Source organism: Haliotis rufescens, unplaced genomic scaffold, assembly GCF_023055435.1.
Source record: "Haliotis rufescens isolate VD_foot unplaced genomic scaffold, xgHalRufe1.0.p SCAF_1, whole genome shotgun sequence".
Classification (NCBI taxonomy): Eukaryota; Metazoa; Mollusca; class Gastropoda; order Lepetellida; family Haliotidae; genus Haliotis; species Haliotis rufescens.
This window is the reverse complement of record NW_025963779.1, coordinates 79426617-79439788: the sequence shown is the minus strand read 5'-3', so window position 1 is coordinate 79439788 and position 13172 is coordinate 79426617. Positions and strand designations below refer to the sequence as shown.

General features: G+C 45.7%; 1 protein-coding gene across 2 annotated transcripts in view; it reads right to left on the bottom strand.

Annotated features, from left to right (window-relative positions):
* LOC124143775 (TPR and ankyrin repeat-containing protein 1-like) overlaps nucleotides 1-13172 on the bottom strand; it is a 77942-nt gene that overhangs the window by 41665 nt on the left and 23105 nt on the right. For both annotated transcript variants that reach the window (XM_046512863.2, XM_046512862.2), the window contains exons 10-14: nucleotides 11420-11686; nucleotides 9783-10066; nucleotides 7856-8018; nucleotides 6265-6585; nucleotides 4810-5076 (exon numbers count right to left, since the gene is read on the bottom strand). In XM_046512863.2, coding sequence (XP_046368819.2) covers nucleotides 4810-5076; nucleotides 6265-6585; nucleotides 7856-8018; nucleotides 9783-10066; nucleotides 11420-11686 — 1302 coding nt within the window. The remainder of the gene's footprint in view (nucleotides 1-4809; nucleotides 5077-6264; nucleotides 6586-7855; nucleotides 8019-9782; nucleotides 10067-11419; nucleotides 11687-13172) is intronic.

Below are 13172 nucleotides of genomic sequence, written 5' to 3'. Positions count from 1 at the left end.
TAATGATTGGCAAAAACCGAGTCAGAACGCCAGTAACAACCTCGTAATATTCTGCGAACAGAGATATTCGAGTGTAGGGCAAATGTTGCCGCTAGCGCCCTGATCTCGTGCGGGTTTGACCCTGCTACCGGTAACCCCCAAGACCGGTACGCCAGATTGATGACAGAACGAAGCCACAACGCAATCGAGTTGCGAGTTATGTCAACCGTGCGATTAGGGTTACACGATATGAACAGACGGTCACGCCCTTGTCTACGTTCATTCGAAGCCTTAAGATAATACTTAAGGGCCCTAACCGGACACAGCGCTCTGTCCTCAGTATCAGCAGGATGTAAGATTTCTTTGAGTGATCTTACAGTGAATTCTCTCTCCGTTTGCCCGACTCTCTGATTCTTGGCGACGAAGCCCATGAGCAGGCCCAGGCGGACCGCTCCTTCGTCACCCCTATCGAATCGTACCTTGGCGACATCGAGTGCATGAATTTCGGATACACGTGCCGCCGTGGCAAAGGAGAGGAGAAATGCTGTTTTCCAAGTCACATGCCGGAACGAAACACTATGCAAGGGTTCATACGGAGCTTCCGTAAGTGAGTGCAACACTAGGGAAAGATCCCAGGCCGGTGCCTTGATAATACCCCGTATCACCGGCTCTTTGGAGAGACTGGTACCCATAGCAACGTCCCGTACCGTAGCAACGGACGAGACATAGTTGGCAATGGAACCCCCGGAGAGTTTCCGGGTCTCTCGCAAGTGAGACATGAAACGAGCAATATCCTGCACAGATACCTTATCTGGCGAATGAATGTGATGTTTACAACACCACTTCGTGAAAATAACCCAACGTGCATTATACACCTTCTGGGTAGAATCACGATGCATACTAACGTATGCCCGAGACGCCCGGCGAGAAAAACCTTTACTCCTCAGACGCTCGGTGACAACATCCACGCATGCAGATTGAACTGCCCTGCGTTTGGATGAAGCTGACGGGTGTGAGGGTGGATCAAGAAATCCGGTCTCACAGGCAGTGGAAGTGGCGACTGCGTGACCTGGGTCAGCAAGTCGGGGTACCACGATCTGTTCGGCCACATGGGCGTGATCAGTAACATTCGACAGCGAACTCCTCGGAGCCGGCTTAGAATGTGTGGTATCAACGCTGTCGGCGGGTAAGCATAAGCGTCCAAGCCCGTCCAGTCTAACGCGAGAGCATCGTGATCGATGGCCCTCGGGTCCGGGACTGGTGATACAAACAATGGGAGTTGATTTTTGAACCGCGTTGCGAACAGGTCGACCATCGGACGACCCAAACATTCGCACAGCCACTGAAACACTACTGGGTTCAGCATCCACTCTGTGGGGCTCGGATCCTGAGGCCTCGATAGAGCATCGGCCAGTACGTTCCGCACACCTGGGATGTGACGGGCGCGTATCTGGCACGGGACACTGTCCACCAGAGCGTAAAACTCGACCGTGAGATCGAGTAGCGAGTGACTGTGGGTTCCCCCCAGTTTGTTCACATAGGACACTACCTTCGTGTTGTCGGTCGCCAGCATGAGCCGGGCGTCGACGAGACGATGCTTCCAGTGATTGACTGCGTTGATCACTGCCTTGAACTCGAGACAATTGATGTGAAGACCTAGTTCGTCTACGCACCACAGCCCCCAGCTCACCTCCCCCTCTAGATGGGCGCCCCAGCCCACTAGAGAGGCGTCTGTATACAGGTTCAACGTGGCCCGGTAGGGCCGCATAGAGACTCCTGATAAGACATTGTAAGGGACCGTCCACCACTCCAGATGCGGTCGGAGCCGATCCGGGAGGGCGACGGTCGCACTGTTCACCTCCGTTGCTAACAACTGGATTAAAAACCGTTGCAGCGGGCGGATGTGGAGACGACCCCGTTCGGTGCAGTCCTGGGCTCATACAAGTAGCCCTAACAGCTGATCCCAAAAGTGAACAGTCTGTTGCACCGCTAAGACTTTGGCAATCATCGCCTGAATCTTGTGCCACTGGTCTGGGGGGACAAAGAGGCGATGGGACACCGTGTTGAACCGACCTCCGATGAACAGCAAGTTCTGAGAAGGGGTTAACTCGCTCTTGGGGAGATTGATAATCCACCCCAATTGCTCCAAGAGCCGACGTGCGAAAACGAGATGGCGTGACAGGGTGTCCGTCATTCGATTTGCTACTAGCGAGTCATCCAGGTACGCGAAGTACCGGACAGCCCTCCTGTGGAGGAACCCCACTATGGGGGTGGTTAACCGGGTGAACAGCCAGGGAGCGGACGTGTGAAACATTCTGAGTTCGGCACTGTCCTACTTGGGAACGAGAAATATCCTGGAGTAAAACCCCGGTGTTATTTCTGGTAGAGCTAACTCCCGTACTGCCCCTTCTCCACCAACCTGCCGATGGCATCGGCGAGGATGGGAAGATCGGTTTCCGAATCGAAACCTGCCAACGGGGCAACCGTGAGCAAGGGATTCGCTTTGAGATCAAGCCGATAGCCGTACCGAATCGTGTTGACCACCCACGGGTCGTCGAACACTTGTTCCCAATTCTCCCAATAAGTCTGGAGTCTGGCTCCCACTGGGGAAGGAGAGGGGGCCCTGACAGGCTGCGGCAGGCGCAACTGTCCAGGGCCAAGTGACTCGGGTTCGCCTAAGGGCCAACCGAAGTTGGCGCTGTCGGCATACGAACATCTCCAATGAGAGTCACCTGGAGGGGCCCTTGCCGTCCTTAGACGACGTGGGCTTCCCCCAGTTCCCCGTCTTCACGCGAAAGGGCAGCTGATTGCCCATACCAGAGCCCTCAGGGCGGGGCTACTTCCCAGAGGAAGAAGAACCCGACCCCTTAGACCTACCGGCCGCAGCAGCCTGGGGTGCGCTCTGGTTAGGAGCGGCACCCAGGCGCCTATGCAGGGACCTAACAAGAGCAAGTGTGTGCCGAGAGTCCTCGGCAACGTACTCCAGGGAAGCATTTAAACTGAGCAGGCAGTTGTAAATGCGCTGGTCACGGTCCATGGGAGAACAGTCGACCAGACTGGCCGCTGCATCCAAGTAAGTGTCTCCGTGAGACATGGAGTGCCGAGCGAGGGCGTCCAGCTGGTGCAAGGTAGCTTGCGTTACCGTAGCAGCCGGTGGGGCACGGACACCCAACCGCTCAACATGGGCCTCTGTGGTAGGACCAGCCTCGGGAAAGGCAAGGTCATGTACCGGGAATAAACCCTTTCTCCACGACGTCAGCAACGGCAGCGGGAGACCCCGACCGGAGGCCGCCGCGAAGGCGTTCTCCAAGGAAGGCTTGATACCGCGCAGCAAGGTTGATGCGGGGAAAGCCGTGTCGGAAGACTCATCGTATACCTCGGAGGAACCCACAGTCGTGGATTCCCCGCGGTACCGGCCGGGGCATGTCCTCAAAGAGGTCATAAACCATGGCCACGCGGTCCTTAACCGATAGCGGGAGCAACGGTTCAGGGGAAGGACCGGTGACCACGGGAGCCGCCGCCGTACCGGTGGACCCCGAGTCCGACCCCGCAACCACCAAAGTGGCCGGGGACGGAACAGCCAGCGGCCTATCCTGAGATAAGGCCGCCAGCTTGGAGTCCACAAGTTATGCAAGTAATGCAGCGACGGAATCCCCAGACAGCCCACGGGCCGCCAAGGGATCCGCCGCAGCCGTGGTGGTGGTACCCGCAAGGGGACCCCGACCGGACGAGCCGGCCACCACAGGGGTGGAAACGGACTGCACATACAGCCGGTAGCGCTCGCTTGCGGCACACCCCGCAGCTCCTGGTTGCGGGGGTAGAGGGGGTGGAGGACGGCGAAACATCCATGTCAGACATTTTGTTTGTACTATGAACAAAGAGCAAAACATTGTTACAACACACGCACCACAAATAGTCACAAACGAGTATTTTCACAAGAAAATAAACGAGCAATGCGAATATAGAACATACACATATAACATATAGAGGTATAAGTGATGTAAAAAACCCAAGATATACTAGAACAGGGGAACGTAAGACGCAACGTGCTTACGAGACACCCCGCAAGTATATAGAAAAAAAGGGCGGGAAAAGTATTTCCTTTTGGCGGGAAAATATTTCCAAGCGTAGTTACAGCAAACGCCCTGTAAAAGCACAGTTTATTAGAGAGAATAAACAGTAATAAATATCACCGAATGGTCGGAGAAACTGGAACGCTTGAGCAGTTTATTGTACGTCTTGCTAGAGCAAGCGAAGAGACAAGAGTGAAGGGTGTCACATGGCAGCTAGGTGGCTACACACATGCTGCATGAGGTAATTGAGATCTCTGTGGTAGATTTCGCTATAGCAGCAATTGTGGGAGACAACAGCCTCGGTATAACAGTGGTAACGTATTACTTAATGTAATATCTCATAATCTTTGTTGTTGGAACAAAACATTGGCAATATTCATATACATATATTTTTTTAACGAAGCCAGCTTGTCTGTTACCATCAGGGTTTCGCCTTGTCTATTTTTAGTGCAAGGAAATAACATTTCGCATAATTTTGTAGCAACTTTGTCTAAAAAAATTCAAAATTAATAGAGAATGACTAGAGATTGAACTAAGTTACTTCGGAGACGACATCATTGCATTGCAGTGTTCTATTTGTTGAAAGTTGGGACTGACATTGGAAGGGACTGGTAATTTTTAGAGTTGCCAGTCCACTAGGACTGGTAGTTCCTAAAGCCAGCGGTAACACTGTCTAAGTTAGAAAAATAACAGTAGTGCACCTTCTGACCTAGATAATTTGTGTAGGGAACAACTTAACTGTCAAGTGATATCTTACCTCTTTCCATGGCCCGCGTCATGATGTGCCTCGCTTCATGTTCCCCGGACGGAACACAATCGAGGGCTGTCTGACTGTTTCTGTTCTGTATAAGTGGACTCACGTTTTGATCAACAAGGAAAATTAACAATTGAACCTTGATATCAGGGTTAAGTTTGGCAGAGCAGACCATATGTAGAGCTGTGTTTCCCTTCTCATCCTCGATGTTCATCTCGTCTTTCATCAGCACAATATTTTCGAACAGCCATTTCAGCAACTCCATGTCAGCTGCGAATGATATATTGTGATATTTTACTTTTACAAAGGTATACTGCACATCTCCAACCTTATTGAAGTGTACCAAACATTTATACATTTGGAAAAGTCAAAGGTGTTTGGGTTTAACAAATGTAATGATAACTTGGTGAAATTTTATCAACAAAATCTGTGTGTGTGTGTGTGTGTGTATGTGTGTGCATTCATGTTTGTTGTTTATCTCAGCAATATTCCAGCTACATGAACATCCAGTGATTGATATAATGAGCAGCGATCCACACCGTCAACGAACCAAGACACCAAGTATCAACAAAGAAACACAAAAAGCATATTGTTTTGCAGATTATTTGTATTCATCTCGCATTTGTGAACACAAAATGCACACTTCCTTTTCTGAAAAGCTGTCTGTTACATCTATCTAACCTGCCAATGTTCATTCACCTGAAGAAGGGATAAGCAACTATCATAACAGAGTAATCTACAGAGAATCCCTATGTCACTACCCAGTTGTACCAGTCATTCATTCAATCAGATATATCTGCAAGCATAATCATTATAAGTAGCCACTGCAACTATCCAATAACCATCTAAGCCAGTTCTTCTGGTGATTTACTCCTATGATTTGATTATTTTTAGTTTGGTTTTGGTCAACGTACTCAGCATTGTTCCAGCTATATGACGACAGCCTGCAAATAGTCAACCAGACAAACCATATAATGAGGAATGATTAACGATTCTGAGGATACGATGACATGATATCCACCAAGCCAAGATCATGACCACCCAATCCAAGATTCGGCCATAGGTTGCTGGGGAGCTATTCCAACTCAGAATCCACAGGGTTCACTATCAAAACCAGTTCTTTTCTAAACCATAAGGTCACCCGTGAAGATCCGGGTCAGGATAGGTCTTCAGTAACCCATGCTTGCCATAAAAGGTGACTACATTTGTCGTAAGAGGCGACAAACTGGATCGGGTGGTGAGGCTCGATGATTTGGTTAGTGCATGTCATCGTATCCCTCTTGCGTGGATCGATGCTCATGATGTCAGTCACTGGACTGTCTTGTCCAGACTCGATTGTTTACAGACTGCCGTCATATAGCTGGAATATTGCAGAGTGCGGCGTTAAACAACAAAGAAAGAAAGAAACACAGAAAACAAGGGGAGATAATACATTCCTATAGTTCCCATGCGGCTCACCTGTAAGAAAGACAATGAAGACAGTAGCATGCAGATATGTGTCCCCCTTTTCGAAGCGGAGTGTATGGTGATTGGCCTCACACTTGAGGAAGTAGAGGACAAGCTGAGATCCCCATCGATGTCTCTGCAGATTGTTGGGGTCACACAAAGGTTTCAGGTCGATGTTTATCTTCACACTGTTGGTCTTGGCAACGGCAAACAATTTGTACGCATAGTGAGCAGCACCCCACTGAGCTGTCCTCAGGATGATGTCGTACGCCACCTTGGCCCATAACTCACGGCGCACTGTGTTCAGATTGGGGATTGGCTGACCTGGCAAAACTGGAATTGAAAGTATAGGATTAAGAATATGTTCTTGACATTATGCCTCATGACCACAACTTGATTGATTTGAATAAATAATGTCATAAAATACAACACGTTTTCCTCAGTGAAAACAATATATAAAGATTATTAACATCCTATACATGTACCAACCTGATTTCTCATTACTGTTAGGCTATATTACCCTTGTACATATGGGCCACTAGCCTCAAGTACAGAAATACAAAATCGAATTGAATTGAATTGAATTGAATTTGACTTGGATCAAAATCAAACAAGAAGACAAAGTCATCGATATCCCCTACAAAAGTAAATAATTGTTGTGAATATGTCAACTATTTATTTTTTGTTGCCATGGAAACTCAAAAAATATTTTTGGCCAAAAAAATCCCAAACAATCAAAAGGCACCAGCTCACCACTAGAGCTATCTATCTGCCAAGTTCGGTTAAGAAATACAGTTTTCAAGATCTGCTCCGGTAACTAGCACTAGCGGTATTTCCAGCCAAAATCTAAGTTGTTGCCATGGAAGCTCAAAATGTTTAGAGCAAAATATACCAACTTTCAAAAGGTACTAGTTCACCACTAGACTATCTATGTATCAAGTATGTATGTAACATGATGAAAATATACATTATTTTGAAAAATGCTATGTACCACTATTTTCCAAACGTATTTTCGTGGTATAATACACCAAACACAGGGTACCTCTAGTGGAAAGGGTCCCAGAGATTTACCCTTGTCATATGACTTTAGACTGTCTTTCATAAAACCCCAAACAATTTTAGAAAGTTAACATCTAGAAATCAGAAAACAGCAAACACTGTTGTGTCGAACTTTGATGTGTTGAACCTACAGTTGTCTCAAAGTAAAAACTTGGTCCTTGCGTATTCCTTCTTTATTCATCATGTTTGGTTGTATCAAACCTCGCATAACTCGAAGTATTTCCAAGGGACCCTTAACTTTGGCACAACAGAGTTTGAGTGCAGTTAAATGTTTAGTTTTGATTGTTTCTGTTTAAAGCAGTGCAATATTTCAGCAATGTGAAGGCAGTCTGTAAGTACAATACAGACAAGACAATCCAGTGATTGACATAATGAGCACCCATCCATGCTGTTAGCGTACGATGATGAGCTATCACAATGTTACCATGCTGACCACCCGATTCACTAAGTTGCATGGTGTTATGGCAGACAGACAATAGATGTAGCACCATTGTTTGGTCTACTAGCCTGAAGATTTCCTGCAGTAATAAACCTGATCACTTACTCTTCGAACTTTGGCTAACAGTCATCAGCAGCTCGCCAAGGATCTCTTTCTGAATCTTCTCAGCACCATCTTGACTCAGGCTGTTGTAGGCATTCACAAAGGCACTGATAGCATGGTCTGTTCTCTTCAGTGCCTGCAGGGATCGTCCAACTCGCATGTGAGCCTACAGAAAAGCAGCAAGAATGTTGGTTGTTCCTCCAGCATAAATACACAAAAGGGACTATGACTAACGTGTCACTAGCTGGGAGGTTTGGATAATATGAATGAAGTGAAATATTTTAGTGTCACAATCAATCTATCTTGTGCTCGCCATCCATTTTCTCAGTATGGTGACCTTGAGCCATTTGCATCATACCATATAGAAATGCTCATTTTGTTACATCAATGCCCTTAATAACATATTTGCAAATGCCCTTCATACCTCTGTGAATCTTGTCATACCTCTGTCAACCCTGTCATACCTCTGTGAACCTTGTCATACCTCTGTGACCCTTGTCATACCTGTCAACCTTGTTATACCTCAGTGAATCTTGTCATACCTCTGCCAACCTTTTCATACCTCTGCGAACCTTGTCATACCTCTGTCAACCATGTCATACCTCAGTGAATCTTGTCATACCTCTGTGACCCTTGTCATACATGTCAACCTTGTTATACCTCAGTGAATCTTGTCATACCTCTGTCAACCTTGTCATACCTCTGTGAATCTTGTCATACCTCTGTGAACCCAATCATACCTCTGCCAACTTTGTCATACCTCTGTGACCCTTGTCATACCTCTGTGAACCTTGTCATACCTGTGACCCTTGTCATACCTCTGTGAACCTTGTCATACCTCTGCTAACCTTGTCATACCTCTTAGAATTTTGTCATACCTCTGCCAACCTTGTCATACCTCTGTCAACCTTGTCATACCTCTGTGACCCTTGTCATACCTCTGTGACCCTTGTCATACCTGTTACCCTTGTCATACCTCTGCCAACCTTGTCATACCTCTGTGACCCTTGTCATACCTCTGTGACCCTTGTCATAACTGTGACCCTTGTCATACCTCTTAGAATCTTGTCATACCTCTGCAAACCTTGTCATACCTCTGTGAACCTTGTCATACCTCTTAGAATCTTGTCATACCTGTGACCCTTGTCATACCTCTGCCAACCTTGTCATACCTGTGAATCTTGTCATACCTCTGTGACCCTTGTCATACCTCTTCCAACCTTGTCATACCTCTGTCATCCTTGTCATACCACTGTGACCCTTGTCATACCTGTTAACACACCTTACTTCTGTGACCCTTGTCATACCTCGGTGACCCTTGTCATACCTCTTAGAATCTTGTCATACCTCTGCCAACCTTGTTATACCTCTGTGACCCTTGTCATACCACTGTGACCCTTTTAATACCTGTTAACACACCTTACTTCTGTGACCCTTGTCATAACTTGGTGACCCTTGTCATACGGCTGTGACCCTTGTCATACCTGTTAACACACCTTACTTCTGTGACCCTTGTCATACCTGTTAACACACCTTACTTCTGTGACCCTTGTCATAACTCGGTGACCCTTGTCATACATGTTAACACACCTTACTTCTGTGACCCTTGTCATAACTCCGTGACCCTCGTCATAGTGCTGTAACCCTTGTCATACCGCTGTGACCCTTGTCATACCTGTGTTAACACACCTTACTTCTGTGACCCTTGTCATAACTCGGTGACCCTTGTCATACCTGTGTTAACACACCTTACTTCTGTGACCCTTGTCATACCGCTGTGACCCTTGTCATACCTATGTTAACACACGCTACTTCTGTGAAGCTTGTCATACCTGTGTTAACACACCCTACTTCTGTGAAGATTGTCATACCGCTGTGACCCTTGTCATACCTGTGTTAACACACCTTACTTCTGTGAACCCCATCTTACCTTATGCCAATGGCCATCATGAGCTACACTCTCCATGCTGTCATCCAGTGCCTCTTGTACCATGTTCTTCTTCAGATAGCACTCAGCCCTGTTCCCATACAGCACCGCTAGGTCATGGTCATCCTCTTTGCTGAACATGTCCGCCAAGCTGGTCGACTTCTGGGCCTTGTTCATCATTACATCTATAGCCTTAGAATAGATAGCTATGGCATCTTGGTATTTCTGAGACTGGAACTCACGATTACCTTTTTCTTTCAGGGTCTTTGCATCTTCCAGTATGGGAGCTGAAAACACAGGCATTTGATAGCTCATAAGCAATATACGAAGACCCACTGTGCGTGTGATATTTAAGTTGGTTGGTTGGTTTGGTGTTTAACGCCGCACTCAGCAATATTTCAGCTATATGACGGCAGTCTGTAAATAATCGAGTCCAGGTCCAGGGATTAATATCATGAGCATCGATCCACGCAATTGGGATACAATGACATGCATCAACCAGGTCAGCGAGCCTGACCACCCGATCCCATTATTCGCCCCTTAAGACAAGCATAGTCGCCTTTTACGGCAAGCATAAGTTGCTGAAGACCTATTCTACCCCGGATCTTTACGGGTTGTTATATTTAAGTGAATTTCAGAAAGAATGTAATGACCAAAAGCAAGTCATCGGTTAAAATACAAACAGAATTTATCAGACATAAGTCCAACAATTTATCTGCTACTCATGATTTTTTTCACATTCAATTCAACTTTGAAGAAGACATTACTGTTATAAGGATCAAAAGCATGTAAACACAAATTTGTGGTTTGTAAAATGACGGCTGACATGGTTTTCTCTCAACATTGAATTAGTTGCTTAAGAACACCCACCCAAGTTTTCCAAGTATATCAATGAAGAAACTGAATTGACTTGAGATGAGTGTAGGTGAGCGTGGCACTCAGCAGCGTTAGAAACTTACAGTTTTCGTCCACTAGTCCTTTTAATGATAACATATAGCAAACCCCTTAAAAATGGCAATTTTCTACTAGTCCTTATGATACCTTTACCATTGGACCATTGGACTATAGGACTAGTGCCATTTTCTAACCCTGGGCAGCTACTTGTACTTGCTCGGACTACTGCTGGTTTTATAGCGCCAGCCCACTGAGACACCATGCAGCAGCTCAACATGAATACCCCACTCAGACACAGTATACTGACTCCGAGCCGACCAGTCCTTGTTTTTCTCCAAATGCCAGGGAGGGTAACACCAAGTACCATTTTTAACATCTTTAAATATGGCGCAGCAAGGGATCAAACACTGGGATCTTCCATGGGTGGATAATAAATGTGAATACTACATGATGTAAGTGAGTGACGCATCTCTGCTCTCTCGGGTTCATATGTTTTGTTCGAGTTTTCAAACATGTCAGAAGGATTCAAAATTGAAACAGACAAAACTACCATTAGCATGATCACAACACAAACATAATTTCTTTATTGGAATATATATAGCACACAGGCACTGTCGTTCACCACCCAAACAGCTTGAAATGTAAACAAAGGCAGCTGCTTATTAAAAGTTAATCATGATATTCAAGTATTTTCTGGATATATTCAGTCAGGAGAGCTAAAAAGGAGTCCAAATAGTGGCAAATACCGTAAGTCTTCTTTTGGAGTTCCTTGTGGAGTTTACTGTGTGGTGGCACAAGATCTGTTGCCTTTCGTTGAAGTCGATCCCGCAGAGTGACATCAAACCTGAAGAACAGGAGGACCTCTGTCATCTGGAGACTGACAGGGGAATCCCCTGATGGGCAGCACTCGCAGACGGTGTGGAACAGACTACGGCCTTCACTATCCTGGATGTACCTCTTGTCTATGAAGGCAGGGTTGAGCTGCATGACATGCTCAAACATCAAGGTACCTCCTGCAACAGAAGAGTCAGATTTCAGAGTGAATATTGGTTAATGCAACTGACAGCAATATTCCACATATAGCACTGCTTACATGAATAATGAAGTCTGAGCGACGCAAACCCAGAGGTTGGTACACGCAACTTCTAATGAAACCAGTTGACAATCTCCACAATCAAAAACCCTGACACCCGTTACATTTTAGCCACCTCTAACAACTCTGGGCAAGTCCTATCCTAGAATCTTGCGGTCATAAGTCAACAGTGGGGATTACAACAAAAGGGTCTGCAAATACTTGCAAAAACAGAAGCCACCCTTTCAACGATTCAAGAATGCTCTAAATATTAATACATTATATATACCTTTTGTTTCCAGTCTGATGACAAAATTCAGATTAGCAGGCCATAATACAACCACATACCACAATTGAGTACTCTGCATCTAGCTAGCGATATAAGAAACCTAAATGCACTTACAGCTTAAAAAATATAATTGCAATATGAGAAAGAAAACACCCGACTATATGCCTTAAGTCTTTGAAAGGCATTTAGAAGTGATACACATAAAGAGGAGTTGGTTTGGTTGGTTCCCGCACTCAGCAATATTCGAGCTATATGACGGCTGTCAGTAAATAATCGAGTCTGGACCAGACAATCCAGTGATTGATATCATGAGCATCAAGCCACGCAATTGGGATCGATGACATGCATCAACCAAGTCAGCGAGCCTGACCACCCGATCCTGTTAGTCGCCTCTTACGGCAAGCATAGTCACCTTTTACGACAAGCATAGTCACCTTTTACGGCAAGCATGGATTGCTGCAGACCTGTTCTACCCCGGCGTCTTCACAGACCCATAAGGAAGAGAATTTATGGATGTCAACTTCTTTATTATGAGGAACACAACGTTTCGGAGTACATGCTTACTCCTTCATCAGGTAGTAAGCATACACTCTGAAACATTGTGTTCCTCATAACAAAGAACTTGACATCCATAAATTCTCTTCCATATATATGCCTGAAAGTCCCATTAGCCAACATCAAATATTTCTGAAGATATCCTGTAAACCTGGAGCCATGACTTGAATGATCCACATGAAAGAAGCAAAATGTCTTCTTGTTACACGATGTCAAAAAAATATATTAATATTTAATAAATGTCAACAATATACTTCATCGACTCCAAGCATTCAAGATATACATATCACTTCTTTTTTTTTTATCTTGAACAGGTGACAGCATAAACCATGTGTATTACAGCTAGTGCCCATCTCTTTCTGGTCAGACCTAGCGGGTGAGGAAACAGTGGTCAGTTAAGTGTTAAATTCTGCTTCTTTACCCCAGAATGTTTCAATTGTGAATGTTATTTTATTTTGCAGAAATTTCAGTCATGACACTGCCCAAAGACCTGCATATGTTGTTTGCACGGTTATGGAAAAGGATGCTTGTTACCAGTGTGTGTCATGTGTACCAAGAAGGGGTAAGTATGTTTCCACGCTTG